General features: G+C 37.0%; 3 protein-coding genes across 4 annotated transcripts; 2 read left to right on the top strand and 1 right to left on the bottom strand.

The window, feature by feature from the left end:
• The first annotated feature begins 152 nt into the window (after positions 1-152).
• LOC110043880 (spermidine synthase-like) lies at positions 153-8,792 on the top strand. Of its 2 annotated transcripts, none has more exons than XM_089282886.1 (9): positions 153-708; positions 1,375-1,518; positions 2,039-2,159; positions 2,968-3,060; positions 4,047-4,200; positions 4,968-5,051; positions 5,492-5,637; positions 6,858-6,980; positions 7,392-8,792. In XM_089282886.1, exons 2-9 carry the CDS (start codon positions 1,388-1,390, stop codon positions 7,404-7,406), a joined length of 867 nt encoding a protein of 288 aa, XP_089139012.1. In that variant the 5' UTR covers positions 153-708; positions 1,375-1,387; the 3' UTR covers positions 7,407-8,792. The 2 variants fall into 2 exon arrangements, with proteins under 2 accessions (XP_089139012.1, XP_089139013.1); XM_089282887.1 differs by having other exon boundaries at positions 1,380-1,518.
• LOC110043893 (uncharacterized) lies at positions 8,138-13,832 on the bottom strand. Its single transcript, XM_020749405.2, has 4 exons — positions 13,267-13,832; positions 10,772-10,894; positions 9,530-9,832; positions 8,138-9,194 (listed from the first exon to the last, which is right to left on the bottom strand). The coding sequence occupies exons 1-4, from the start codon at positions 13,340-13,342 to the stop codon at positions 9,034-9,036; spliced, it is 663 nt and encodes a 220-aa protein (XP_020605064.1). The 5' UTR covers positions 13,343-13,832; the 3' UTR covers positions 8,138-9,033.
• A 3,112-nt stretch (positions 13,833-16,944) lies between these two features.
• LOC149117215 (uncharacterized) lies at positions 16,945-20,331 on the top strand. Its single transcript, XM_089281116.1, has one exon. The coding sequence runs from the start codon at positions 16,945-16,947 to the stop codon at positions 17,773-17,775; it is 831 nt and encodes a 276-aa protein (XP_089137242.1). The 3' UTR covers positions 17,776-20,331.
• The last annotated feature ends 6,569 nt before the right edge of the window (positions 20,332-26,900 follow it).

Here is a 26,900-nt window from a genome sequence, read left to right on the forward strand (position 1 = left end):
CTTCTAACTAGGGAGGGGTAGGGAAAAAACCGACACACTAACAACACGTGGGTTCTGCATGAAGAACAATATTCGTGAAAATTTGCTTCTTCTTCGACTGCATACATGAGGTATGTGTTAATACCTTTATTAACACCAGCCTTCGGATATCGACAGTCGTTTAAGTGCTAATTTTCAGCGATTTGTGGGTAATTATTTCGTTGATTTTAAGCTTACGTCGTTGTGAAGATCATTACGGTGCACCGGTCGACTGCATTAGGGAACTGTGAATTATTAGCTTAAGTTAAGCTTAATTCACATGAAAACCTTCAGTTTTCCTTAAATAAGCTTAGACTTGAATGGAAGGGTTTTTTTGGATTATACAACCTCTTTTGAAATCTTTTGTTTTGTTTTGACTGCTATAGGAATGAAAGAGCACAATGAACTAGTTAAATGATCATTAATTCATGTTAAAATTGATGGCCTTTTTAAAGCTGGCTAGAAGGAATGGAAACTCTAATGACCTGAAAAAAGAAATTATCAGATCATTGATGCCTTAATATTTCAGACGAGACCATGTTGGCTTTCAGGCCCCAAAAATAATAAATTAAAGAAATTTGTAAAAATGTGAAATAAAAGCTTTCTACTTCACAGTTGAGAGTTTGAGTGCACACCAATTTCGTGGCTAGTGTTGTGAGTGAATTTTGTGCAGCAAGCACGACAATCAAGGTACGATAGCCAGCTTCAAGAAGAAAATAGTAAAAATAGTTGTTGTTCTTAATTATTGTGCTTTAATATGCAGGATTTGCACAATTTTGTTTTATAATGAAATTGGGATGTTCATGTAGAGCAAAGTAAAGATTATCTATTTTTGAAATGTCAAGATTGATCTTGATATTTCATCTGTATATGGCTCAGTGTTTTCATGATACAATTTGTCTTGCTTAACATTCCATTAAGCCCTGAAGGTATTTTGTTTACCAACTTGCATAACCAATAGGTGTTTTCACCAGTTGGTAAACTAGCTGTTATGTTGAATAATTAAAAGCAGTTCACAAGCTAATGTAAAAATTTAAAATAATGACAGGAGCTGCAGATGAAAATATTTTTATCCTGCATTCTGCCATTAATATTTCTGTCATCCTGCATTTTGCATCTCAACTCCATTTTTACCCTCCTCCTGCATCCTGCCAAACGTGTGTTGCACCCTCAGAAATTGAGATTATACAATGTACATGTATGAAATACAAATTTTGCTCACTACCTGCAGCCAATTACAATTCAACCCAACAATTGTTAGTAATTGTAGGTTTCTTGTATTTATACAGTAGAAGCGTTTGAAAAATAATAATGATATTCATTTATTTATTTTTTTTTTTTACATTCTCATACAAGATTAGACCATACAATGAACAGAATACAGAATGGCTGGTTTTCAGAGGTAAATGACCAGTGGCCTGGTCAAGCTCTGTCTCTTGAAGTGGATGAAATTTTATTTGAAGGGAAATCAAAACATCAGGATATACTAGTGTTTAAAAGGTACCTGTTATGATTGGTCGATTTGATGATCTGTCTAACTGATATGTTTTGGTTTTGTATACACTTTGTAATCCCTACATGTAGCTCATAAGTTATTGGCTTCATCAACTGGCTGGAAAATAATCTAATGGCATTCTGTTGTTTTCATATAAATTATCCCTTTTATAGTTGTTTTGTGGAAATTTAACGCCCTGGACCGTGCTGGGTGCTGGTCCCTGGGTTGAGCTGCCCAGATTTGAGTCCTGGCTGGGTCATTGGTTATGCATTGGTTCTGGCAAACTTAATGCTGGGGGTAATGCTACGATCAACTAGCATCTAATCCAGGAGGGAGTAGAAATACCTGCGCTTCATGTATACAATGTAGTAGTTAATGCTTAATGCTACAGAAACACTGGGATAAGCTCTGCCTGTATGGGCCACTGGACTGCCACAGACTTCATCTAGTACTTCCCTTTGTGAGAAAGAGGCCACATGTATGCAGGCAGATAATGTTGTCTTATTCTTTGCATTTTTTTACCAGTAAACATCATGGGAAAGTTCTTGTTTTGGATGGTGTTATACAATGCACTGACAGAGATGAGTTCTCCTATCAAGAGATGATAACATTCCTTCCTCTAAATTCACATCCATGTCCTAAAAAGGTATTTTGGGTTATGGACCTTCATGACAGTCTGATACATGTACTCCATTATTTGTACAGTCACGTAGTCCAACACCATATGATCATGATCAAAATACACAACAGTGTTGAGAAGGGTAGTCCTCCAAAGAGGTATGATATGCATATTTGCAACATTGCAAGAGGAATTATTAGGTGGTAACTCAGCAATCCTTGATTGAAAACTCAATCATCGTGTCTCTTAGTGGTGGACAAAGTCATCCTCAATACCATGTTTGATCTGTCCCTTTATAGTGTTTCCTTTAAATACCTTTTGGCCTTGTTTCCATTATACTTAAATGCTTAGACTGACTACTAGAGGCCTAGTAACTACAGGCTAGGACAACCTTTCTCAAAACAGCTATTGATAAATTAAGTCTATTAAATTAACTTTATATTGCAATTTCACAGTATAATGTTCAGTATTCTGAACATGATGAGCGTGAATTATTTACAAAAATTTAATACTGGCACAGAGAGAGATGATGTACAACTGTACATGTATTTGTACTGTCAGTCCTCTTATAAGTGGTGGATATCACTGGGACTGTCATTTGTCCACTTGGGGATTAGAATGGCTCTATAATCTAACATTGCAAGAGATGCATCTGTTAGCAGAAGTTTGACTTTTGATTTTTGGACTTAATTCTTGTGGTAGACTTAGACTAGATCATCTGAGACTGGTTCCTCCCTCATGCTCACCTTGCTGATATTTGTTGCACAACAAAGTATTAAATAAGTTTAAAAATTGAAACACATTTTTAATATTAATAAAATTTTGTTCATTGTAGGTTCTTATCATTGGTGGTGGTGATGGAGGAGTTATACGGGAAGTCTCAAAGCATCCTGCAGTGGAATCTATAGTCCAGTGTGAGATAGATGAGGTAAGTAGGGGTTATATAATAATTGCTTAATAGATGTTAGTGCACAAAGTTAAGTAATGATGAGGAAGGTATGATAATAGGCCATACATGTATTTGTATTCTCGGTACTGGACTAGAACTAGCTAGCTTGCAATGGAGGCTCATGCGGGGGAATAAATTCCATTTGCATTTGAAAAGACTCCCCTGGTTCTAGTCTAACACCGAGAGTACAAATATGGCCTATTACTATGTTGAAATTAAGAAAAAGAAAACATTTCCCGTGTTGCTTTTGGAGTATAGAAACATGAATGGAAGTTTGGGGGAAGCGAGAAATGCTGTGGGAACACAAACTGTTAGGTGAGTGTTTCCACGGCTTTTGTGAGTTCTTTCTCAACTCTCAAACTCTCAACTCTCAACACACCATCCCCCTTCTCATGTGTCCATGGGTGTCTTGTTCTGACTCATGTCAAGCAATGCCTTTCTGGTACTGGTCAGCAGAAAAACCAGGATGGTGGAAAAGAAAAGGGGTGGAGTCCATTCTACTTGCAGAAATTGCCCAAGTAGCTGCCAAAAAGTTTCTGTTTTCCCTTGGAAATGCTAAACAAAACCTTGGGAATGTGTTGAGTAAAGTGGAACACCTTCTTTCAAGCTTAATGCTGCATCAAGAAGAAGCAGTGGTAGCATGCATGAAGATTGCGTTTATAGCTGTAATTTACTAGTTTCTTTATTTTCACAGAAAAATTGAGGGGTCCAGAAGGGGGTCCAGAAGGAGGGTGTGTGGTGTGGTCCAGATTCTGTCTGAAGACACATAGAAAACACATGTGCAATATACAAGTCATCAGTCATTTAAAAATATTATACAAGTCCGGCCTGGCTAGTATTATATAACTACACAAAATTGACACAGCTCACACTGGCAGTAAATTAAAGTAATATTAATAAATTATACCAACTATATATTTTTGTTATTTTGTGGATAATAATGCACTTATTTTTTGTCACAACAGGAGGTAATTGAATTGTGTAAAAAATATTTACCAAACATGGCTAAAGGTTTTAGTTCACCCAAGCTCACTCAGTGTATTGGAGATGGATTTGATTATATGAAGAAGCATGAAAATGAATTTGATGTAATCATAACAGACTCTTCAGATCCTGTAGGTAGGTGTACTGTAGACTGACAATGAAAGGCTGTAAATTACTTTTATCTTTCATCATAATATAAATAGGACCCTGTGCACGCTCTGATGGGTTTAGCATGTTTTATTGTTTTTGTGCCACATTACATGTACTTCTATATCACTCCCTTGTGTTCTCAAATGCCCGTTGTGTTTTATCACAGTGTAGTACACGGCTTAGGCTTCTTTATTTGTTAAATAATGCATGAACTCAGAACTTCTGAAGACCTAACTCATGATTGTTTTTATAATATAATTACATTATGATCACCAGTCAATAAACCTTAAAACAACGCAAACAACATATTAGCTTATTGACACAACCCACACACGTGACTTTTGAATCTGTTGAAGTGAACATCTGTTTCCTTGAAAGCCTGCTAAGATGATTGATTGTAGCAACATGTCTTATTTGAGCAGAGTTTTTCATTTGCATTTGAATTAAAGGTGCAGTTAATAGTTATTTAAAACATATCAAAATTAATGTAACCCTTGAAACCAATTGCTTGCACAGACAAAAAAAGCATTCTATACTCAACCATCCATACATAAATGTTTACACCAAAAATTTTAGCAAAGTCTGTCTAGCAAACTTGATCATTATTTTCTTATTGTGGTTGTTATTGTTTACAGTGTTACATTAACAAATTGTACATGTATACAGACTACCTTGTATACAATGGTTCTTTTCTGTACAAACAAGTAAGGTGTAACTCATGTTATGCTATGTATTATTTATTTTCCCTCTAGGTCCAGCCGAGTCTTTATTTAAGGAATCATATTATGAACTCATGAAAAAAGCATTAAAACCTGATGGTTTATTGTGTTGTCAAGGTAAATGTCTCATTTTTGTGTGCACCAAAAATTTTATATGTTTGCTCCCATTGACCAAATAGAGGTTATTGCTATTACTCAACAGGATCCAAAAAATAACTGTTGTAAGGTATCATCATGCTAGTCCTCATATCAAATATAAATTTTGAATCTGTTGTCATAACTTAATTAATATCTAAATTCAGGCAGATTTTGTCATGCACAATGCAGTCGAATCCATGTAAAGAGTAAAGAATGAAGAGTATCTGATTCTTTATCTTGCGCTCTTCAAATATTGTAATCTCAAAACGCATACATTAGTTGGTGTAGCTACTCTTCAGACACAACTGCTTGCTTGAGGAGAGTCCAACCAGAGTGAATCGTCTGTTAAGTTCATTGACTTTCATTGACGCTGAAAACGTTAACGTCAATTATGTACTGTCTGTATTTTAATTCCATAGGTGAATGTATTTGGCTTCACATACCACTGATCAAGTCAGTCTTAGAGTTTTGTAGAAGGTTATTTCCTATAGTCAGTTATGGATACACAACTATACCTACCTACCCTAGTGGACAAATAGGGTTCATACTTTGTAGCAAGAATGAGGTACCTCGGTTTTAACTTGTTTGTTGGTGTTTTGTTTGTTTTATGAGTCTTGCGTTGCAGCCGTCGTTTTCTTTCAGTAACCTCTTTTTAAGGACCGATTTACAAAAGATACTTTATAGCTTGATACTAATAACTACTTTTTTTGTATTATTCATTCATGCTTTGGCACAGGGATAAGGTTTATCGGTTTTTACATTTTGTTAAATATTAAATCTGGAATTCCCTTCCTGTTACAATCACTTCATTGTCAAGTTTTCCGAATTTTAAGAAAAAACTGCTAGAGTTTTTAGTAAAATAATTACTGAACTGGCAAAGCCGCACACTGTTGCACTATTTATGTAACCGTATTGTTACGTACGAGGTGGCCTCAACTAAAAGCCTGATGGTTTCTAGAGGTCACCTCGCCTCACATTAAAATATTTATAAATACTGTACATTAAGTAAAAAAGGCAAATAAACAGAATCAATGAATGAATGAATGAACAAATAATTTTAAATTACTAATGGTTTGAATTTTTATAATTAGTGTCCTTACTTACCTTTTGCAAAAGCTAATAAAAATACATCGATTGACCATTCATTCTTAGTTTTTCATTGGGTTTTAACATTTACGTTCCTACCTCGCCATAGCTAATTTATGTTATACGCTAAACTTTAGTAAAAGGTAGCACTCTCTTTTCCTGCTATTTAAAATTTGTGCACTTCACTTCCATCCAGTACTGGAGTCGAGTTGTGATTCTACAGTATTTTTGGTCATCTGTAACCATTTGACTGCAAGGTTAAAACGTCTATCTTTAACCGAGTGGTTTATTGGTTATTAGTATAAATGTAGTAGCGTTCATTCACAAATACCGCTCTCTGATTGGCTACGCTACTCACCATCTATTCTGTGATAGATAGAGAGTAGCGTAGCAGTGTACCCTTGTTAACAAAATTGCGGCCGCTTCTTAGCGTTTTGGAAGTGTATATGAAGAGGATTTAGAAAGTTTTGAACGACTAGTAGATTTATACTAAAACAATTAGATTATTCGCCCTCGTCAACTATCACGCGCTAGAAATCTCGAGCTCATAATTTAATTGCTTAATAGAGAAGTCAGCGTACAGGGAGGCCTTATCAAGTTCGAGGCATTGATTCTCATTACTAATTAGCATGTTAGTTCTGAAAATGCTTAATATTTGAATTATTAATACTCACCAAAATATTATTTTAATTTTGTAAGGGCACAAGATTTGATAATCCCGTGACAGTGTTTACTGACGATCAACTTGAAGAATTGCAACTTAAATACTACAGTACCGAAGTCCACAGAACCGCTTTTATTTTACCACAATTCGCCAAAAAGGTATGCTAATTTTCAAAACACAATGCTTGGTTAATGCTTTTATCGACTAAGTGTAGAATCACTGAGGGGTGGACGAACACCGCATGCGATCTGGTTGAACACTTTATCTGCAGGTGGAAAATTTCTTAGGGAAATTGGAAATCAAATTGTAACGTACTGATAACTAACCAAATGTTAAGAGAGTTTTCGTTCCGTGTATAACCTTAGTCAAATAGACTTTGTAGATTTAAGACCTTGTGGTAACGTTTTGTCTCATAATGTGGTTGTCAATGTTTGGGTTGCTCAGTAACCGTTGCGATACACCTCGACAGGAAGAACCCAACGAAGCTGTCTTGTTCTTAGTTATTGTGAGCTTGAAAGATTATGGTGTTCTCCATTAATCTTATTTTACTCCTGTTTATATGTTTTCAGGCACTATCATCCTAACAGAATCGGCCCAGGACAAAGCCGATGATAAAAGAAACTTCTGCTTTGTTCCTTTTTATTATTATTATTACTGTTTTTGTTGGTAGACTTTGGACACCATGCAAAGTGTTGAGTTGTACGACGAGTATGTGGGTCAAAATTCTAAACAATAACACTGTAATATTGATATATTTGAAGGCAGTGAGAACTGAGAACTCATATGGCAAACAAACCACCATCAAACAAGTTACATGTAAAACTACGTTTTTAGAACTGCATGAGGCTCGCATGAAGTGGGCGGAGGGGACTGTAAAATTGTAACTGAGTATTAACCTGAGTTTGAACCTGGGGATAGGGAGATTCGTTAATGATTTATTCACCATGTTTCTTCCTTGCCGTGCTTGAGAAGAATTTTGTCTGACTGCAGAGCAACATGCTATTCCTTGTGGTACTAGACCTGAATATGTTGCGGCGCTGGGTTTCCCTAAATTTTTACCACCCAAACTCGTTTCGTGTCACGAATAGGATCTGGGTTGACAAACAGCTCCGGGCTTGCACGCCTGTGTTTCAGGTATTCCTTTTAATTTTTTATGCTTTGGGAATTCCGGTGGAGGTGTGAAACTTTGCACCTGGAGAGTGGTCCCTGGGGTGTACAGTACGCAGAATATCACTCCCAGTGTTTGGTGCGCCTACTAACTGGTTGAAATGCATGAGCTAGCGTCCACAGAAGCAAAGCACAAATGAACAGTAAAGCCAGTCAGTTATTTATTTTATTCCCAATTTACAAACAAGCAAACAAAATCGTTGAAACTGCTTTATCCTCAAATCCCAGCTGGCTAGTAACAAATGATTCCCAACTCCTTTTCACTTCTATAACTATACTTAAGTTTAAGTGAACAAGTTGATAGGAAACAAATACTGGATCATCCCAGGAAGAAAAATTCTTGACTTCAAAACTGAAATTCCCAGATTAACTGGTAGGAATTTTGATGTCCTACCTGTTTCTTTTTGGAGATTCTCTGCGCAGACTATTGCTAGTTTCTCCATTGTCCAAGAAAATTATAAATACCAAAAAGATATGAGTTTTACCACTGATTTTCTTATCATGTACACCCGTGATTGAAACATTGCTGTTATTAGATATTCTTCGTTTTGTATATAACTCCCCCGCCTCCCCGTCCCCTTCCATCCGTAGACTTGAGCTGGAATTATAATTTTAAGACAGCTGACAGCTTGGGAAGGTTTTGAAATTTGCCACTGGAGAATCGGCGAGGATGTAGAGGATATTCCTTATCCGAAAATTAACATACATGTACACACACGAGAACCTGTCCCTATTACGAAACATGATTTTGCTTTTAGAAACAGTAACCAAGTAGAATAAATTGAAAAATGTGTACAACCAAACGCTATTTACTGAGTAGTCCTATTTGAATGGATAACATATTCCTTGGTAGTTGAAAGAGTAGTGTGAGATTATTTTGTTTGAGCTGGTACAAGCTTAGTAGTAGTAGTAAAAGTTAGTAGTAATCTTCAGTAACCGGCGACCTGCGACAAGTTTAATGATTGTCCATTCAAATTGCTGTCATCTGAACCCAGTGAAGTCAATGTTTAAATCACGAGTGTATGCGGTGAAAAGAGAAACGACCTATCTCTTGTAAAGCCCCCTTTTTGCCCTCAAGCGTTCCAACTGATGAGCTAATCCGTCATAAGCCTGGCTCTCCATTCCATGCTCTTGAGGCGCCGCGTTTATTAGGCTGTCTTCCACGTTTTTCAAGTTTACACCTGCGCTTAACAATTCTCTTGAAGCTGCGGAAAGATTTAAAAAATAGTCAGAGGTGGAAGTAATCCCTAACCGGGCATATGGAATTCGTTTGGAGAGATTTAAAGCGGGTCTAGTGTAATGAGATTTTAGGACAAGGTATTTGCCAAACTGGAACGAGTATTAAACTGAATGCTTGTTAGCCTCACAGAACAGAATTTTCAGTGATTTTGATAAAAAAAAAAAAAAATAGAAAAAAAATATCAGGATAAGAGAGATAATTACGGCCTCTGCTGGTAGCTACATAGTTCAATGTGTTATTTGGCAAAGTTAAAGGAGTGTGCAAATAGAGAGAATAGAACAAAGAGTACGCAGAATGTACCTATTCTGTACACGGCATTCTTCCATGGCCCACCGCATTTCTCATCGGGCGAACCAGCCAGGCACTGTCTCCGGCATTCGCTGTCGTCATCAGCCAGTCCATATCGTCCATATTTTTGGGAACACATGCAGAACTGGGCGTTTTGTATAGCAGCATACGGGTAACCCTTCAAGTGGCATACGTTCGCACATGTCTTCACTCCAATGAGCTCGCGTTTCATTGGAATCATCCTCTCAAAGTCGCTCTGAAATCCGTCGCGGTAACAGCCTTCGTAACGCACATCGAGAACTGTTCGCTTGCTTTCTGCAGGGAAATTATTATCATTATTATTTTTGGTTGTTATAATTATTTTCTGGTGTTGTCTGCTTTTATAGGTTGATTTGTTTCAAGTATCCTTGTTCAGTTTCTGAGATCCCTCCAAATTCTATTTTCATTTCTTCCTTACTGTACTAGTCTTTAACAACATTATTGAAGTTGTGGTAGCACTACATGTAGTATTAAATAAGCATCCGTTTTGTCAGTTCTAACCTTAAAAAAACCTTTTGGATGATTTCATTTGACGGGAGCATTGACTTTTACAAACACTACTGGCCAACACAAAACACACAGAGAAACGTACGAATCACAAAGACAGTATTGATTACGTGACTTAACATTCCGTTTTGCCAGTTCTAATTTGAAAAAGAGTCTTGGTTTCTTGTATTGGATGATCTGATTCGACGGGAGCATTGACTTTTGGAAACGCTACTGGCCAACACACAACTCACAGAGAAACGTACAAATCACAAAGAAACGTTCCGTTTTGCCAGTTCTGTTTTTTTTTTTTTTTTTTTTTTTTTTTTAATCTTGGTTTCTTGTATTGGATGATCTGATTCGACGGGCGCATTGACTTTTGAAAACCCTACAGGCCAACACAAAACGCACAAAGAAACGTACGAATCACAAAGATAATATTGATTACGTGGTATAAATTTCAAGAAATGACATGACATGATGTGACATGACGGGAAGTAGAATGTTTAACATGACACACAATGGCTTGCTGTGACGTAATGTGACAAATATCGTATCATGACACTGACATGACCTGACATAACATGACACTGACAGGGCGTGACATGACTAAGCATGTCTAACATGGAATGAAATGGCTTGATGTGAAGTTACACCATATTGTGACATAGTCCATTATAGTAGAAGTCAAAATTAATCTAACAAAACGATGAATGTCTTTGGCTCTACCTCGTTGACAGTGGTTGCATGTTTCCATGCAGTAGGTCTTTGCATATGTGGTGTGGCAAAATCCATCTCTTTTCCACTTAGAACAGATTTCCGTGGAAGAACATAAAACATCACCGCAAAATACTAAACCACAGGAATAAAAGAACGAAGAAACAAATAAATAGTTTTTTTGTTGTTGTTGTTGTTTTTTTTACCCAATTGTGATGAAACTGACGCTCTTAGTTTGTAATATTAACCCTCTAGCTCTAAATTGTCGGGGCTTTTATTCAGTTTTGATGAATAGATCCCCTCAACCAGGAGCCAGAATAGCTCCTGCCTCTACCCATGAATGACGTACAATTTAAAAGCTATTGATCTTGATTTAATCCAAAAATCGCAGCAACAACCACTAAGGAAATGATAACTTTGACAAATGATGGTTTGAAAATGAACGAAAAAGCCCCAAAAAGTTTAAATCTTTATATGTATTTCGTATACCCCTAAACTATACCTTGTTTCTCAGCTTTCAGTGAATAATTTAATACCAAATGCATTAGAACAATAAAAGTATCGAAAAATGTTTCAAAACTCCCAGGTGTGGTGAAATATATCGTGTAGGAGGGGGGAGTCGCAATTTTATGTTTGCAATGAGTAGATCTTTACAAGACCATTTTAGTGCGAAAATTAATCAAAATCGGCAGATTTGAACTAGCCAGCCACGGTGGTGTCACAGGCACTTAATTCGCCGGCTTTCCTGTTGCGGAAAGGCTAATTTACATCATCTTGTAGTTTCCTTAATAGAGCGGGTCTAGGCAGTGCCTGCTGAGCATGACAACTTACTTGACATTTTCCATACTGTATACTGGTTGCAAGTAATTGAAATTCGACAATTACCTAGTCCATCTATCATTAATTGACCTGAATAAGGAATATAATATGGCTGCCTTTTCCTACAAATCATGCGATCAGAAGCAATTGCTTCGTCAGTTCCTTTTTGCGTGCTGTCACTTTTTTTTTTTTTTTTAAATTTAATTTAATTTAATTTTATTTTATTTTACTTTTTCGTTTTCTGTGAAAACGGGTGGCTGTCACGGAAAATGCACTACTGATCAACTTGAAAAAGGATAAATGGAAAAATGGATCGGATAAAGGACTGACTCGGGCATGGATGACTGTGGGCTGGGAATAATTAAGGCATATCCCAATAATTAATGCAGACGTTCGCTTTACCACGGAAAATCTTGACTTTTAAGTGCCCAGTCTCCAGCTACACGTACCGCCCTCCTTTACAGGGCTGCCACGGGTCAGGAGATAGACCAGGGGTAAAAAGAAAATTTTCAAGGTCAAGGAAAAGTCACTGAGGAATTTAATTTTGGGTCTAGGGAAACCTAACATTTTGAAGAAAAGTCATTGAAAAGTAAAATTATCTCATTCCATTGATGGCTGGGAGAAAAAAAAAAAGTTCGGGCCAGTGTGATGTCAACGATTTTTTTTTTTTCTTTTGTCTTTTATAAAGAAGGAAAATTCAGTTTGTTGAAAACTCATGGGTCCCAAATGAATGGATAGAAAGGACGGTTGCAAAGGGGTGGGGGGGGGGGGGGGGCGCGAATTTGACATTTTGTACTTATTTGCCAGGGAAATTTTATTTTTATTAGGAAAAAGTCAGGGAAAAATCAGGAAAAAAATCAAGGGATTTTTAAGTAGTGATTTCTGTGGTAACAATGCTTTGAGCTCAAATTAAAATGAACCTTCTTTCCTCACCCCTCCTACCCGACGCAAAATCATATAATTACGTATACAGTTAAGTTTCACATAAAATCTTTAAAAAGTATACTATGAATGTCGACATGAATGTCAGACCTTCTGACCCAAATTTAGTGAATCTGATGTTTTTTGGTCCATGCACTTGACGCGCAATGAAGCTTGTACATTAGGTATCCGTCATATTTTCAGTCCGCTTTCAATGCATTCTCAGATGATTCGACGAAAACGCTTTACATCTGCATCAGTAACGATTTGGTTTAAGAATCAGACTTATTTACAGATAGCTTTATCCAAATTTTACTTAGAAAGTCGTTTGACATTTCAAAATTTGTCGCAACCCTGGCAAGTTTTCAGGGAATAAGAGAGTAAGCAATGTTTATCTTGGCTCCATTACGTATAAGGGAGATAGACTAAAACGGTGCTGTGCCATTTAGATAAATATATATTTTTTCCGTGAAATTCAAAATTTTGTCGCGGACACAAAATTTAAACATCTTACCAAACACGAAAATGCTGTACACAAAGATATATAATGTCTCCAATTTTCCGAGTTGAGGGAAGAACTTCGAAGGTTTAAAGGATGTAGAATTTTGAAATAATGTGAAAAAAGCTGCAGATGCAGTGTTATTAATAAGAGACTAAGGGAAATCACTACAGCAGTGATTTAAAATATCCCCGTCAGTGCTTTTGCGATTTAAGTAGTAACTTTCAATTTACGGCATCACGTTTTTCAATCATAATATTTGACTTACACTGCTGGTCCTGTTCTTCGGACAACACCGTACAAGCCACAAACGTCAGATAACAGAGACACTGGAACAAAAGCATGCTTTCCTACAATGCTGATGTAGATATATCAGACGAATTCTAAATGATGCCTTCGAGGAGGATTTCCTTGGACGGTTTTAAGATTTCCTGATTATAACAGGAGAGTGACGCGTTTTGGTGCTTTGAGGTAATTCAGTTTTACCCTCTGACGCAGATTACCAATAGGTGCCAGGCAACAATGTCGTGTTTGGAAGAATTTAAATTGATGTATCCCATAGCCTCCAAAATTAGCCCGACTTCTTTGTTGTTCCAATAGATTCTTGTCGATGTACTTTGTAAACAAGGTGCTTTTGGAAGTGCGTTAAAAAGCTTTTTTCTTTATTGTTTTCTACAGCTAAGTGAAAATTGAAACCCCATTAGCGCTGGATGAAGTTAAAATTGTTCTGTTTTGAAAAAGCATGACACCTTGGAGACAGTGAGTTAAGGTTTGTTTTCTACCTATCGGCTTTTGAAAGGCCAAAAAAAAAAAGAAAAAGAAAAAGAAAAAAGAAAAAAAGAAAGAAAGAAAGGAGGAAATAGGTATATTTTGTTAAAGATGGGGTGTCTGGCTTCAAGATCAGTTTCCAATCAACAATTTCTAATCCGTCTAAAAAATCGAAATTAAGAAGTAATAGAAAACTGATTAGAAAGAAGTCGAATTTGTTAAGACGTCGGTCGCACAAAGCAATACCAAGAAAGTAATTACCCACGCGCCATGAAATTGCAAACGATTTACAACAAATGTTTCCATTTTAATGTTTCAGATATATATAAATGAAACATCAAAGCACAACACCAAACGAGCTGAGAACCACTGAGCCAAAAAACCCGGTTCAACGTATGAGTAATCTGTAAGCTGCAGTCTTCTTGTCCCATTCATGCAAACTTAGGCCATACCCTTCTCAACCAGTCAATAATCTCACTTTGCCGCTTTTAATTTGCGTTCAAGTGTTGTTTCCATGATTGTTTTTTCACCCTCATACCAAAATTTGTTGCATTCTTGAATGAAAAGGTTGAAAGCTTTAATATGTTGCATTCGTGCTATTGCTAAACTGTTTTTTTTTTTCTTTTTTATTAGAACCTGAAAGCGAGCTGTTATAATCCCAGCCAAAAAAGAAAACAAGGGAAAAGGGAAGCAAAACAAAAATTCACTTTAAATTGTTTATAGTTTTGAAGCAAGACAGTTAACGGCATGGTTTAGCCGAGTTTAAACTTGAGAGAGTTACTTTCAATTTTGCACCATTTTGGAAGGTCGTTGGCAAAGTACGCAAGCTGGCCTTTCAGTGCAAAAGATAGAGGTAATATTATGGCAGGTCTTCGAGATTTAAGTAATGGCTTGCCATGGCTGGTAGAAGAAATCAAAACAAAACAACAACCGGAGCAACGTATTCGCGGTACTCATACATGGCTAGGCTTTTCGGTACTCTAAGGAGGTGATAAAACAGACTCAACTTAGGGCAACCATTCACGTTAGTTGCGGACAAATTTTTAACCTGTAGTTGCAGGACCTGTTTGTAACTCAGTAATAACAAAAACAAAAACAAAAACAAAAAAACTGTGACGTTGAGTGTTAGGAATTCTGCTCCGCTCGCAGCTAATGCGCTAGTATACTTCAGACTGACTGATTGTATTCAAGCCAAGGCATGATAAATGCCATGATAAAGATAGGGGCATGTATTCAGCATTTAAAAATAATAATAATAATAATAAAGTATGTTATAATAATAATAATAATAATAATAATAATAATAGTAGTAGTAGTAGTAGTAGTAGTAGTAGTAGTAGTAATGATAATAATAATAAAAATAATAACGACGCGACCCAAGGCATATCAAAACTAGTGTTATCAACACTTATATTAATATTATGAGAACAAGATTTCTATAGGGGGATAGTTGATGTGGGGTGCAAATAGTATGCTATAGCCACCCCTACTACGGGGAATCATATGGGGCGGGGGGGGGGGGGGTGGAGGGGAATGATTGTTAAATATTGTCCTCAGGTAGTATGTTCACAAATCTTATATATGCGCCTGTTCACCCTTCAGGTTAGATGTAGCCCTCAAATTAAAAGCAGTATCTACTACAACAAGTTACAGGCGATACCTGGAATCAATAGGTCGTTTTGGTCATGTACTCCTGTCACACTATATTTTCCCACTGGAAGGTGAAGGTGGTAAAAAGAAACAGCCGTTAGAACTTAGAGAAGCTGAAAACCGTGTACTTTTATGATAAACCACTTTTTGCTAAAAAAAGAAATAAAGTTTATTAGTTGCTGCTTTCAAAGTATCCAAAAGGAAAGAATGTGCTTCACTGAATGATGTACTCGGTGCCATTTGCTTGGAAATAGGCCAATTTTCCAACATGGCGCAGAATATCGGGGACTTAAATAAAGGCAATCACAAACAGGTTGAGGATTGACTGAAATATTTATTTTGTTGTACTGTTTACACGGTTAATATATAGATTTAGCCAAGCCTAAGAGCGAAGCCCCTGATTGTAATTATTACTCATAAAGAATAAAGAGGATTTAATCTTCTTGGATCAAAAACACAATAAAATGATCGATTGTGAGCATATCATTGTTCAGCGTGTGGTTTCACTATTTTTTCCAATTAAATTTTAACAAACAATTGCTGGTTTTCAGTGTCACGCCATTCAAAATAGATCAAAATCAAAATCAAAACCGTTCAATAGATAAAGTCCAGAATCTGGGAAATGGAAGAAGACTCTCGCCAAGATTCTGGTCTCAGCAATTTTTCTTATGCAAGATATGCGGAGAAATTTTTTACCCAAATTTATAGAGATTTGTATGGAGACACCATGGCGGTGCCCATCCGTATGGGCACCAACATGTCGGCCGGAAACCAACAGAAACATCTGTCGCTGAGTTTTGCTACAAAAGCGTGAATTTATCCCTCGAGGAACTCTAAAACATTAAAATAGTACTTTTTCTAAGACATGAACTGTTCAGATAGCCAAATTCCCCGAAACAAGTCACTTTTTTCACCATCATGACAGCGCTCTAGGCCGTCATGCAAATGCCGCGCCACGCAAAAGCTTAGAAATTCAATCGTAGTGTATCAAAAAACCAAAAACCCATTCGGAGCGAAAATTTGTATGAATATTAGTTTTCAACTGCTCTTATACATCATTAAAGTAAAATCTCAGAAAGATCAATAGTTTTGTAGTCTGAATTTTAGTGACGTCACATGAAAACCAGCAATATCCGATAAGCGTACCCAAGATCATGTGAAAATTTCGTAAGCAAGATATGACGGACTTTCCAAGAGATGAAGATGGTGCAAGGAAGATGTCGGAAGAAAAGTCAACAACGTGCCAGGGGTTAATTTACGCCAAAATTTTGCCTTTGCACGTACTCCCTCCGTCTACCCCAGAAAAAAAAAAAAAAAAACGTTACCTGGTCAGCGGTCAACTTCCAAAACAACACGCGACCTCGATGAGCTGTAAAGCTGAGCCCGCGTGATACTGTGATACTGGTCACGTGATACTGGTCACCGGATACCTTGTTTCGACAGCTGTCAAGTAACCGACTGTCCAAGTAACCTTAACATGGATGTCTAGTACCTATGGTAATGGTGCTACTCTCTTATTTGTCAAGGTATGGGGTTTGGCGTACGGACGTACGGACGTACAGACGGTCACGTAACAACCACTCTTTTTAGGTGCATGGGTTACCAGCTCGGCAACCTCGATTCTAGGCTTCCCCTATTGTTGTGGGAAAAGGAGAGAGCCTGGAATAGAGGTTGCGAATTCGAAGGTTTGATCAACACAGTGGCGCTGACATCTTCAGCAAAGGCTTCCGCTTTTTCTGTTGTTAATATGTACAACATTTATGTTACTAACAAATCTAATAAGAACGTCTACGTGCGCCTACAGAGTCAGAAGATTTCCACTGCGAACGAAAGTTTTCATCATGAATTGGAGAGGCTTATGGGACGTGCAAATCGAACGAGGGACTCGCAGCCACAGCAGTCCGTAAATTCATATTTGGTGCGATGGGGATTCTGCAACATTCCGGCATCTGTAACGATGCCGTTTGCAGCTGAAGTGTGTAATGATGAACCCCGTATGTATGCGTCTCTGTATGGTCGCTCTAAGTTGTGGATTATGGACTATGAAGTGAATTGTGCTAGGTACGGATGTATATTTGTCAACAAGATGGACGCTTATGGGTTTGATCTGAGACCGGAAGTCCAAGAACTGCTGTATCTTAGCCAAACCAACCCCAGTCCAGTGTGGATTCCAAGAAGAACAGGAGACTATATACCAGGATACATCATTAATGCCGGCATTGATGCAGTAGAAGGTCATCTTTATTTCGGTAGATCGTCATTTGGCGGCCCTAAACCTTGCAAAGTCACCGCAATGATTGTTAATAATGAACCTGTGTTCGACTGTTGGAAAACAGTCAGTCAGTGTCAGTGGCATTAAGTGGCGAACTCCTAAAAAAACACTGGCCATGAGCTTGTTCGTTCCAAGATTGGTGACCCATTACCCCCCAATGCTGTCATTGCCGGTGTAAGCGATTCCGATGGAACACTCTACCTTGGAAGGGTTGGAGGAAACATTCCCTGCGCGGTTAGCACCGAGAGTGACAGAATTAAGTGTTTTTGCTTCTACGCGGGTGGGGTCAAACAGGTAGCAAGTGGTGAAATTGTTGTACTGACGAAGTAGATGCAACTAGTTTATCAGTTGTGGGGAAATTATTGTTCTGATGATCATATGATTTAGCTCATGATCAGAGCGTTTTTTAGCGAAGGTGTACGTAAATAACGCTTTATCTTTTCTCTTAATTTACGGATCTGTTCCCGATAGTCTATTTTTTCATAAAGCATGTGTATTAGTATACATATAGGTACGAATACCTTACATGGTATACAATAATACTATCGCTACAATTTATATTCAATGTACAAATATTCTACAGAAATATTCGGTGTGTAGCCAGGCATGTTAAAAATTTTGGTAAAAATCAAATTTCAGTAAAGACTGTGATTGTGTTTACGTTGGTCAGACATCACACGCGTAAAAGAACAGGCAAAGGCCATAGCCACGTTGAATAAAAATTCTTTGCTGGCCAAACACCATATGCTTCACAATCACCAAATAGATTTGGAGAGTATTGAAACTGTTGACAAGTCTTCGGCGTGGCGACGAAGACTAATCCTTGAAGCATGGCATTCCGTGCGGTATAGGAACGCTATAAACGAACACATAGCGCTACCAAACATTTACAATGAAATTAAGAATTTTTAGAGTCATTAAGAATACCCCAGAGACTATTGGTACACTTCTTCGAGGCGTGATTTAGTGTTATTACACAATGTATACAAATACCAAGCAGGACGCCGTTTGACATTTGCATTTTTATCTTTGCTGAAGAAGACAACAGTAGTTGCTGAAATGTCCAGTATATATTTTTAGCCAGTGTCAACTTTTTATTTCTTTTTACCAAAATCTTTAAATATTCTACTATTTATTCTCAACATGGTGCGCAAGTTGATTTAGCTAACACAGAGTCTTCAATTGCCATCAGACTTCCATAATGAATAAGGTTCATTTTCATGTTTACCAGTTACACGCCACATAATAATTATATCTCTTTGACTGGCTGATTCGCTAACGTAGGACACAAATTATCGTTCCGTGATCTTTAGAGATCATTTTGTGTTTTGCAAAAGAGACTACAAGTGCTCGTTGTCTTAGAAAATAGGATGTGTCACGGATAAGATTAAACTGTCATGCAAACGCGTAAACCGCTGTTGTAAACGTTGTTATTTTTAGGCCACATCTATCGATTACAAGCGCATTAAGTTTTCTAAATGTGCCCAAAAAACTTTATTATTATTATTATTATTATTATTATTATTATTATTATTATTACAGCTGTAGCATTTTCGGATATTCTTTCTCAGTTTGTTAATATAATCAGATAAATCCGTTTCTTGAAAGGACTATGTACATACATGTATTTATGCTTTGTGAAGAACAGGACAAATCAAATATCCTTTGCTACTCTTTTGTATTTTATTCAACGTTTTCGCTTTAATTTAACTTCCTGCCTTTGTATTTTTGTGTGAAACTTCCGGTCATCCTGACTTTCAACTGTAAGGATGCTTTAGAGCTTTCCTAGTGTTTCTAGATCTCTATCTCGTCCCCTTTACTCTGTGGATGACAATGATCAGGCGTGTAAAAAAAAAATTAAGGACTTTTGTCTATTACTGATATAACTCCCATCATCTATTGCATTATTCGAAATAAAAACGGGCAACCCTAAAATCAGGAATCCGGAATCCGGAATCCGGAATCCGCAAATCAAAGAAAACAAGTTCTTCAAATACGCGAAAATTATTTTGCAGAGCTTTTGCCTTTAAAAAATAAGAGGCCAAGTAAAAAGTCCTCAAACTTAACCATTTTTGACACAAAAATTCCCCGTCTGTTGAAATAAAGTGCTTCATAATTTGATCCCAAGCACCCTGAGAGGGTTTAAAGTAACCTTTTTTTTTTGATTTAACATTTTTTTTTTTATTTCTTTATTATTGACATTGACAATTACGGTTACAAGCATATTTACTAGACGCACTAACACTAAAAAAAAAATAAATAAATAAACAAATAAATAAATAAGAAATACAATAATAGTTAAACACTACAATAAATAAATAAATAAATATACCAAAAACAAAAGGACAAAATAAATAAAATTAATGAATAACGTACAAGACACATGCTGAGAAAACTTTAAATTGATGCTTAGTTAAGAAAGAGGCAATAAGTTTTTCCATTTTTTGTTGTGTTTATGGAGCCTGTCATTTCTTTTGGCAATTTTTCTCTCTATATGATGAACTGATTTGATCTTTTCAAAGAAAATTCTTAATGCTTGTTTAGTTTTGTTCAGTTTACATGTATAAATAAAATATTTAGCAATGAATATTAAGTGATTCAAAATAGCAAACTCTTCATTGTCATTAAATACGCCAAACAGAATATTAATTAGTGTTAACGTCTCCATAGATATGTTTTGTTTACTAATCCAAGATGAGAATGCAAACCAAAAGTTTTTTGTTATATTACAATGCAAGAGTAAATGCTCGAGGGATTCTTCTTTCTGACAAAACGTGCACAAAGGCGATTCAATCATTTTAAAACGGAACAACTTATCATTGGTGTATACGATATCGTTGAGTATTTTATATTGGAACTCTCTGATTTTTGTTTCTACTGTGACGGTAAACGGTAAAGAATAGATTTTTTCCAATCAACCACAAGTTGGGGATATTTGCTTTTCATCTTTTTTTGAGCAGAGGGAGAAGTTTGCTTTTTAGTTTTAAATTGGTTATACAGTAATTTTGATGTGACTTTGGACAAATCGATTTCAGTTTCATCCAATTCAATAGATACTTTATCTCCGAGGATTGATGGATAGAAATGTTGATTTGCTTGTGACTGTTTTATAATAAGTCTCCACGCGATGGGAATAGCATCCACAACACCTATTAGCTTAAAATATTGAGTTGGGGATAAATTTGCTGCCAATACCTTCGAACTCTGAAGAAATTTGCCCGTGTTAGATAGCAAGTCCCCAATTTTAACAATTCCCTGACAAAACAGATGTTTTTCGAAAAGCGATTGTTTGTCAACAACAATATTTTTATAATTCCAAATGATTTGGTCGATAACATCCTCATACGAAACGACATTTGAAGTCTTCAATTCCGACCATGCATCAAGACACTCTTTATGGAAAGCTGGAATATAAGCTGGAAGTTTATGAGTGTCGAAGTCACAAAAAAGAATGAATTTTCTTACTACGTTGCAAAGAAATTCATCTAAAATAGCTTTCCAGGAGCTATTACCATCAGTGAAATATTTCTTTAAAGCCATGACTCTTTGTGCTGAGATCATGGACTCGATGTCAAGCATTTTAAGTCCCCCATTTTCAATGTCATTGATAAGTGCAGATCTTTTGATTTTATCATTACCTTTCCAAATAAAGCCATAAATCAATTTATTTATCCCCTTAATAAGATCCTTTGATACCGATATTAATGTTGCTTTACTCAAAAACTTTGGTATGATAAAAGTTTTCACTATTTGAATCTTTCCAAGTAAAGTAAGGCCTCTCCACTTCCACATATTGAGGGTCCTTTGAATGGACTTGAAAACTGATTCAAAATTGGCTTTGTTCCGTGACGGTTTATGGTAGTCAAAAAAAGTACTAATATCGTAATTGATGTTCGTACGTTATGAATAAAGTCGCGTTGCGCGAGATTAAAAGAACCGATTGCGAAGATTTCAGTTTTGTCGTTGTTGATCCGGAGGCCAGAATATTTATAGAAATCTTCCAACAATCCACATAATTGTAAATACGAATTCATATCCTTTAAAAAACAGGTCATGTCATCGGCAAATAATGTTAACTTGATTTCCTTGTTTTTGACCATCACACCATGAATGTTATCATCTTGTCTGATTTGGGTTGCTAATATTTCAATAGCTAAGATAAATAATAAAGGCGATAACGGGTCACCTTTCCGTACACCACGCCGCATTTAAAGTGATCAGTGGTAAATCCATTGTTCAAAACGCAGCTTGATATGTTTGTATAAAAGGTCTTAATCCATTGTAAAAAATATGTCCCAGAGTTAAGTTTCTCCAACACCTTTAACAGTTTCGTGTGATCTAGAGAATCAAAGGCTTTTTCAAAGTCTATTGCTACAAGTATACCAGATTTGTTCGTCATTTGTGCCAATTCAAGGAGATCATCGATCGTTCTAACTGCGTCAAAAACTGATCTTCCTTTGATAAATCAATTTTGATTGTGATGAATAAGCTCCGGAAGGATTGTTGGTAGTCTTCTAGCAATTGCCTTAGATGCAATTTTAACGTCGACATTCATGAAAGAGATAGGTCGCCAATTTTTAATGAATCTTCTATCTTTATCTTTCTTTTCTAACAGAGTAATCATTGCCTGTTTTTGGGAGGAAGATAGTTGTCCGTGTTCGTGAGCGAAATTTAGGGAATCTTCAAGGTATTTCCCTAAAATGGGCCAGAACGCCAAATAAAATTCCACAGTTAACCCATCATTTCCCGGTGTTTTGTTTCTTTGAAACGTGTTTAATGCTTGGTAAAGTTCGGATCTAGTGAGCTTTTTATCTAAAACCTCTTTCTGGTCATTGGATAGTTTCTTAGTATTCGTTCTGTCAAGGAATCGAGTGATTGAGTTCTCACCCAAATTATAGGAGTCTTTATCATAAAGTTTTGAATAAAAATTATGAATCCCGGTCATTATTTGCTTTGGCTCTGTCGTTCCTTTATCATTATCCATAGATAATTTCCTTATTGAACCCTTTTTGTTTTTGGCGTTTTCTAAGTTTAAAAAATACTTATTACTTTTCTCACCCTGTTCGTACCAGTTAACTCTGGATCTTATGATTATTCCCTGGGTAATATAGTCATATTTCCAAGGCATGAAGATTTTCAGGTGTTGGACCCTCGTCGCATTTTACTTGACAATCTTTAAGTCTTTCTTCTAAACTGACCAGCACCGATCTCCGTTCTTTAGCTTTCTTTTTACTATAAACAATCGTTTCGTAGCGTATTTTATTCTTGGTTTTCATGTGACGTAGTCATATTCCAAAATTAGAAATTATCCTTCCTTCTGAGGTTTTAGTTTCATCAGATAAAAGGCCCTGTAGGAACGTGACGTTTGGCAATGTTTTAGCTCGACAGAGTTCTTCTTTTTGTAACAGAGCACTCCAAGCTTTTGCGTTGCGTGACATGAAAATGGCGGCCAGAAAAGACTGTCGCGTAGGTCAAAAGACGAGTTATCGCTTTAGTTTTTGTTAAATAAACGGTGCTTGCACTAGAAGAAGCATTTATTTCAATGTGTCGGAGCACTAGAGTAAAAATGTTCGTTTCAATAGCAAAACTCAAGGACGGATGTTTTTGTTATTTTACGGTCGCCATGTTTGTGCCCCTCCGAAGGGCACAAACATGGCGTCTCCATACAAAGCTCTATAAATTTGGATGACACGCTTCTGCGAATAACGGGCGAATGAACAACAGCAGAAACCTGATTCTTGGCGAGGTTGTTTATATAGCAATCATCTATCATATCCTAGATTCTTGAATTTATTTATTGAATGGTTACGATTTTTAGTTTTGATCACATGACTGGTGAAAACCAAGAATACTTAAGGAAATCCCAAAGAAACCCGGTATTTCTCTATTTTCCTCTATCCACTACCATTTTGTTTTGTTTTGTTTATCTTATTCACATATTCTTCGTCTTCCAATAAACTTGCATTAAATTTCCAAAAGGAAGGTTCGTAACTCGTGTTTTCTATGTCATTGATATGTAACGTAATGGCAGAGTGATCAGACCTGATGGCAGGAATAATGTCGACCTTCTCTACCTCTTCTTGAATACTATTGGTTATTAGCCAGTAATCTAGGCGGCGTTGAATTGCTGGATTTTTCTGTCTCCAAGAGAAACGTTTAGCACCTGGATTTCTGATTCTCCAAATGTCTATCAAATCAAATGAGGAACACAGATTTTCTATTTTTTAATTTTGGTTTCCCTCCCAATCCATCTAAATCAGGACTCAAAATAACATTGAAATCGCCACCTATTATTATCCGATGGTCTGCATCAGTTTCCACTTTAGCAAACTCATTATGAATTTCATCATAAAAAACACATTGCTCGTTGACCTTATTCGGAGCAGAGATATTTACAAAAATAAAAGGTTGACTTTGCACAATGCCCTTCAGAATAACATAACGACCCAATTCATCCTGTTTACACACCTTCAATTGGCAGTCAAGTCCTTCCTTGACAAGTGTTAAAACACCTCTGCTGTGTTCCGAGCCGTGGCTAAAAAACAGCTCTCCCCTCACTGGGACTTCCAAACATTCTCCACCTCGGGTGTGCTATATGTTTCTTGTAGAAAAATTATATCAGCTTTGTCTTTCATACACAAATGAAAAAGCGCTTTCCGCTTATCAAATGGCCTGATCCCTTGAACATTTAACGATAAAAATCCAAAATTTAGATTACGTTTTGTGAACATTATTAATTTCGTAAATCGTTAGAAAAAGGCTCCTGATCATAATTAAGAAATTGCCAAAACTTTCAGCCAGAAAACTTAAAAAATAATTTGTATGTTACGTGTACAAAATATGGAAAAAACACAATCTAAATAACATTGAAAAAAATACAAAAAGACTATTTTACAACTATAACACTTACAACAACAATAAGACATTCAAAAAAACAGTAGCCAGCGATGAAGGCTGTTAATTGTGCTACTAATGAACTGAATCTTGCATGTATGATGTTAATTTTAGAATCCAAACATGCAGCTCCGTTTTAGCAAATAAAACGAAAAATAATGTATGCCGTTACATGTTCGTGAAGAGAAAAGAAAAGAAAAAAACTAAATATTTTTAAGCTTGGTGAAATTAATAAACTCGGGTTCCCTCAACGTACAGTTTATCCGGCTCTGAACTCTTAAAGAACGCTGATCGCACATCTTCTTTTGCTTTCTTAAACTTTGGCATCAATTCCTTTCTGCGGTTTACGATTTCTTTTTGTAGGTCTGCCGATATTCCAAGACCCTTTCCTTTCAGCTTCTTTACCCTTGACATTACCAACTCTCTATCAGAATATCGCAGAAACCGAGCGATGATCGGTCTTGGCTTATCTTGTGAGGGTTTGACCCTCCCGATGCGATGAATTCTTTGAAACTCAATGGTATCCGCCTCACTGATATCCAGCTCATTCTGCATAAATCCAACTAATACCACTGTGGCGTTCTCCTCTGTGGTGCACACCTTTAATGATGATGCAGCGTCTTTGCTAAACGATTCAAAGCGTTCGACCTTCTCTTGCAGTCGATTAACCTTTAGGTCGACAACTTTCACGTAGCTTTCGAGATTGTCCAGTTTCTTTTCCATCTTATCAAGTTTCTCTAAAACTAATTCAATCTCAGGCATTACTTTTTTAACCACCTCAAGCGTCGCGACAACATCATCGGTTTCGCTTCCCGACTCCGACTCCATGTGGTCTTTTGATTTGATTTTCTTTTCCAGCGGGGAAAGGGAATCTTCTTCAGACGATATTGACTCACTTCTCCAAGCCGGTCCAGTTCTTTCTATATGGGTCTTTCGTTTAAACTTTTCTACCTTCTGTGCCATGTAACTAAGGCCATATACAAAACTTTTCTAACGGAGCTAGCAAGAACACGCCTACGCTCTCGCCATGCTCGACCCAGTTCCTCTTAAAATAACCTTGCAGGTAATTGCTTTTTTGTTTAATAAGTGACCTGCAGTTTACCGGAGGTATAAATTTGGCCTTTTATCTCTAGTAGATACTGACCAAGACAGAAAACGTCATAGAGAACAGGGTGTGGCAGCCCCCTGTACATCGACGGTCACGCAACCGTCCATGCAACCCACTTTGGATGTCCAAAGGCTGACCTGGCTCATCTAAATAAATTTGTTTTTCTCAACAGATACGAGACTAATTCCACATAAACGCTATTTCCACTCTGATACTGTTGCATATCACCACTGCATATTCTTGTCGGCCATCATATTAAAACAACTTATTGAAATGTTGCACACTTACTCCCGTCAGCTTCTCGCTTGCGAACGGGTCAGACCACCTCTTTCTTAAAGGTGCTAAAAGATTGCCAGAAACTAACCGAAATAGCTTGTTGCTGTTGTGCTACTCATCAGTCTTCTCAGAGAAATTTGATCTAGACAAGAACTGCGCTCTCACCAGGGCCAGGTTGAACAAAAGGTGGGTAACTTAGCCTGCGAGCAAGCTCTCGTGTTTGGGCCGGCGGCGCGAGCGGCGAAGCTGCGAGAAGAAACTCGCTCACATGCCAAAGCAATAAGCAGGAAAGCATGCAGCGCCTGAGTGGGAAACCCAGACACTAGAACCTGCTTGCAAGCTATGGGTATCCACCCAAAAAATCACTAAACCTGATTGGATAGTGAGTTACCCAATGGATAGCTTTATCCACCTTTCGAACAACCCGGGCAAGGCCCCGGTTGTTCCAAAGGTGGATAGCGCTATCTACCGGATAAATCACAATCTAGTGGATAGCGTGGTTTGTTTTGTTACACTTATCCGCTGGATAGCGTTATCCGGCCTACGAACAACCTGGACCAGATGTACAGCAAGGGGTTGTTCGAAACAATTACAGTTTATTTATTTATTTATTTATTTTAATTATTTATTTATTTATTTATTTATTTATTTAATGAATTCGTCACTTAGGGTTAGGACTAGGGTTCGTGGTTGAAGCAAAGCAAGGAAAGCTAGAAAATAAATAACAACAAAACAATTTTTCCTTATATTTATTTATTAGACATTTCTAAAGTGAATTATTTTTATTGTCACCCATAATATCTGGATTCCGGCTTCCAGATTTCGGGTTCCGGATTCTTGTTTCCGGATTCTGGATTCCGTTTTCGGTTCTGGATTTCATCTTTTAGGGTTGCCAGTCAGTGGGCAACGTTCGGCGATCTGTTCCAGTGGGTCC

The sequence above is a fragment of the Orbicella faveolata genome, unplaced genomic scaffold (assembly GCF_042242905.1).
Source record: "Orbicella faveolata isolate gen_17 unplaced genomic scaffold, um_ofav_v1 contig_12, whole genome shotgun sequence".
Taxonomy (NCBI): domain Eukaryota; kingdom Metazoa; phylum Cnidaria; class Anthozoa; order Scleractinia; family Merulinidae; genus Orbicella; species Orbicella faveolata.

Bases quoted from the DNA above. Each gene is read 5' to 3' on its own strand.
- LOC110043880 (XM_089282886.1), top strand. From the start codon at position 1,388: ATGAACAGAATACAGAATGGCTGGTTTTCAGAGGTAAATGACCAGTGG. The intron at 2,160-2,967 runs GTATTTTGGGTT...TGTTCATTGTAG, and splicing joins CACATCCATGTCCTAAAAAG to GTTCTTATCATTGGTGGTGG. The intron at 4,201-4,967 runs GTAGGTGTACTG...TTTTCCCTCTAG, and splicing joins AGACTCTTCAGATCCTGTAG to GTCCAGCCGAGTCTTTATTT.
- LOC110043893 (XM_020749405.2), bottom strand. From the start codon at position 13,342: ATGCTTTTGTTCCAGTGTCTCTGTTATCTGACGTTTGTGGCTTGTACG. The intron at 9,833-10,771 runs GTAGAGCCAAAG...ATTTCCCTGCAG, and splicing joins ATGCAACCACTGTCAACGAG to AAAGCAAGCGAACAGTTCTC. The intron at 9,195-9,529 runs GTACATTCTGCG...ATCTTTCCGCAG, and splicing joins GAATGCCGTGTACAGAATAG to CTTCAAGAGAATTGTTAAGC.
- LOC149117215 (XM_089281116.1), top strand. From the start codon at position 16,945: ATGGGGTTTGGCGTACGGACGTACGGACGTACAGACGGTCACGTAACA.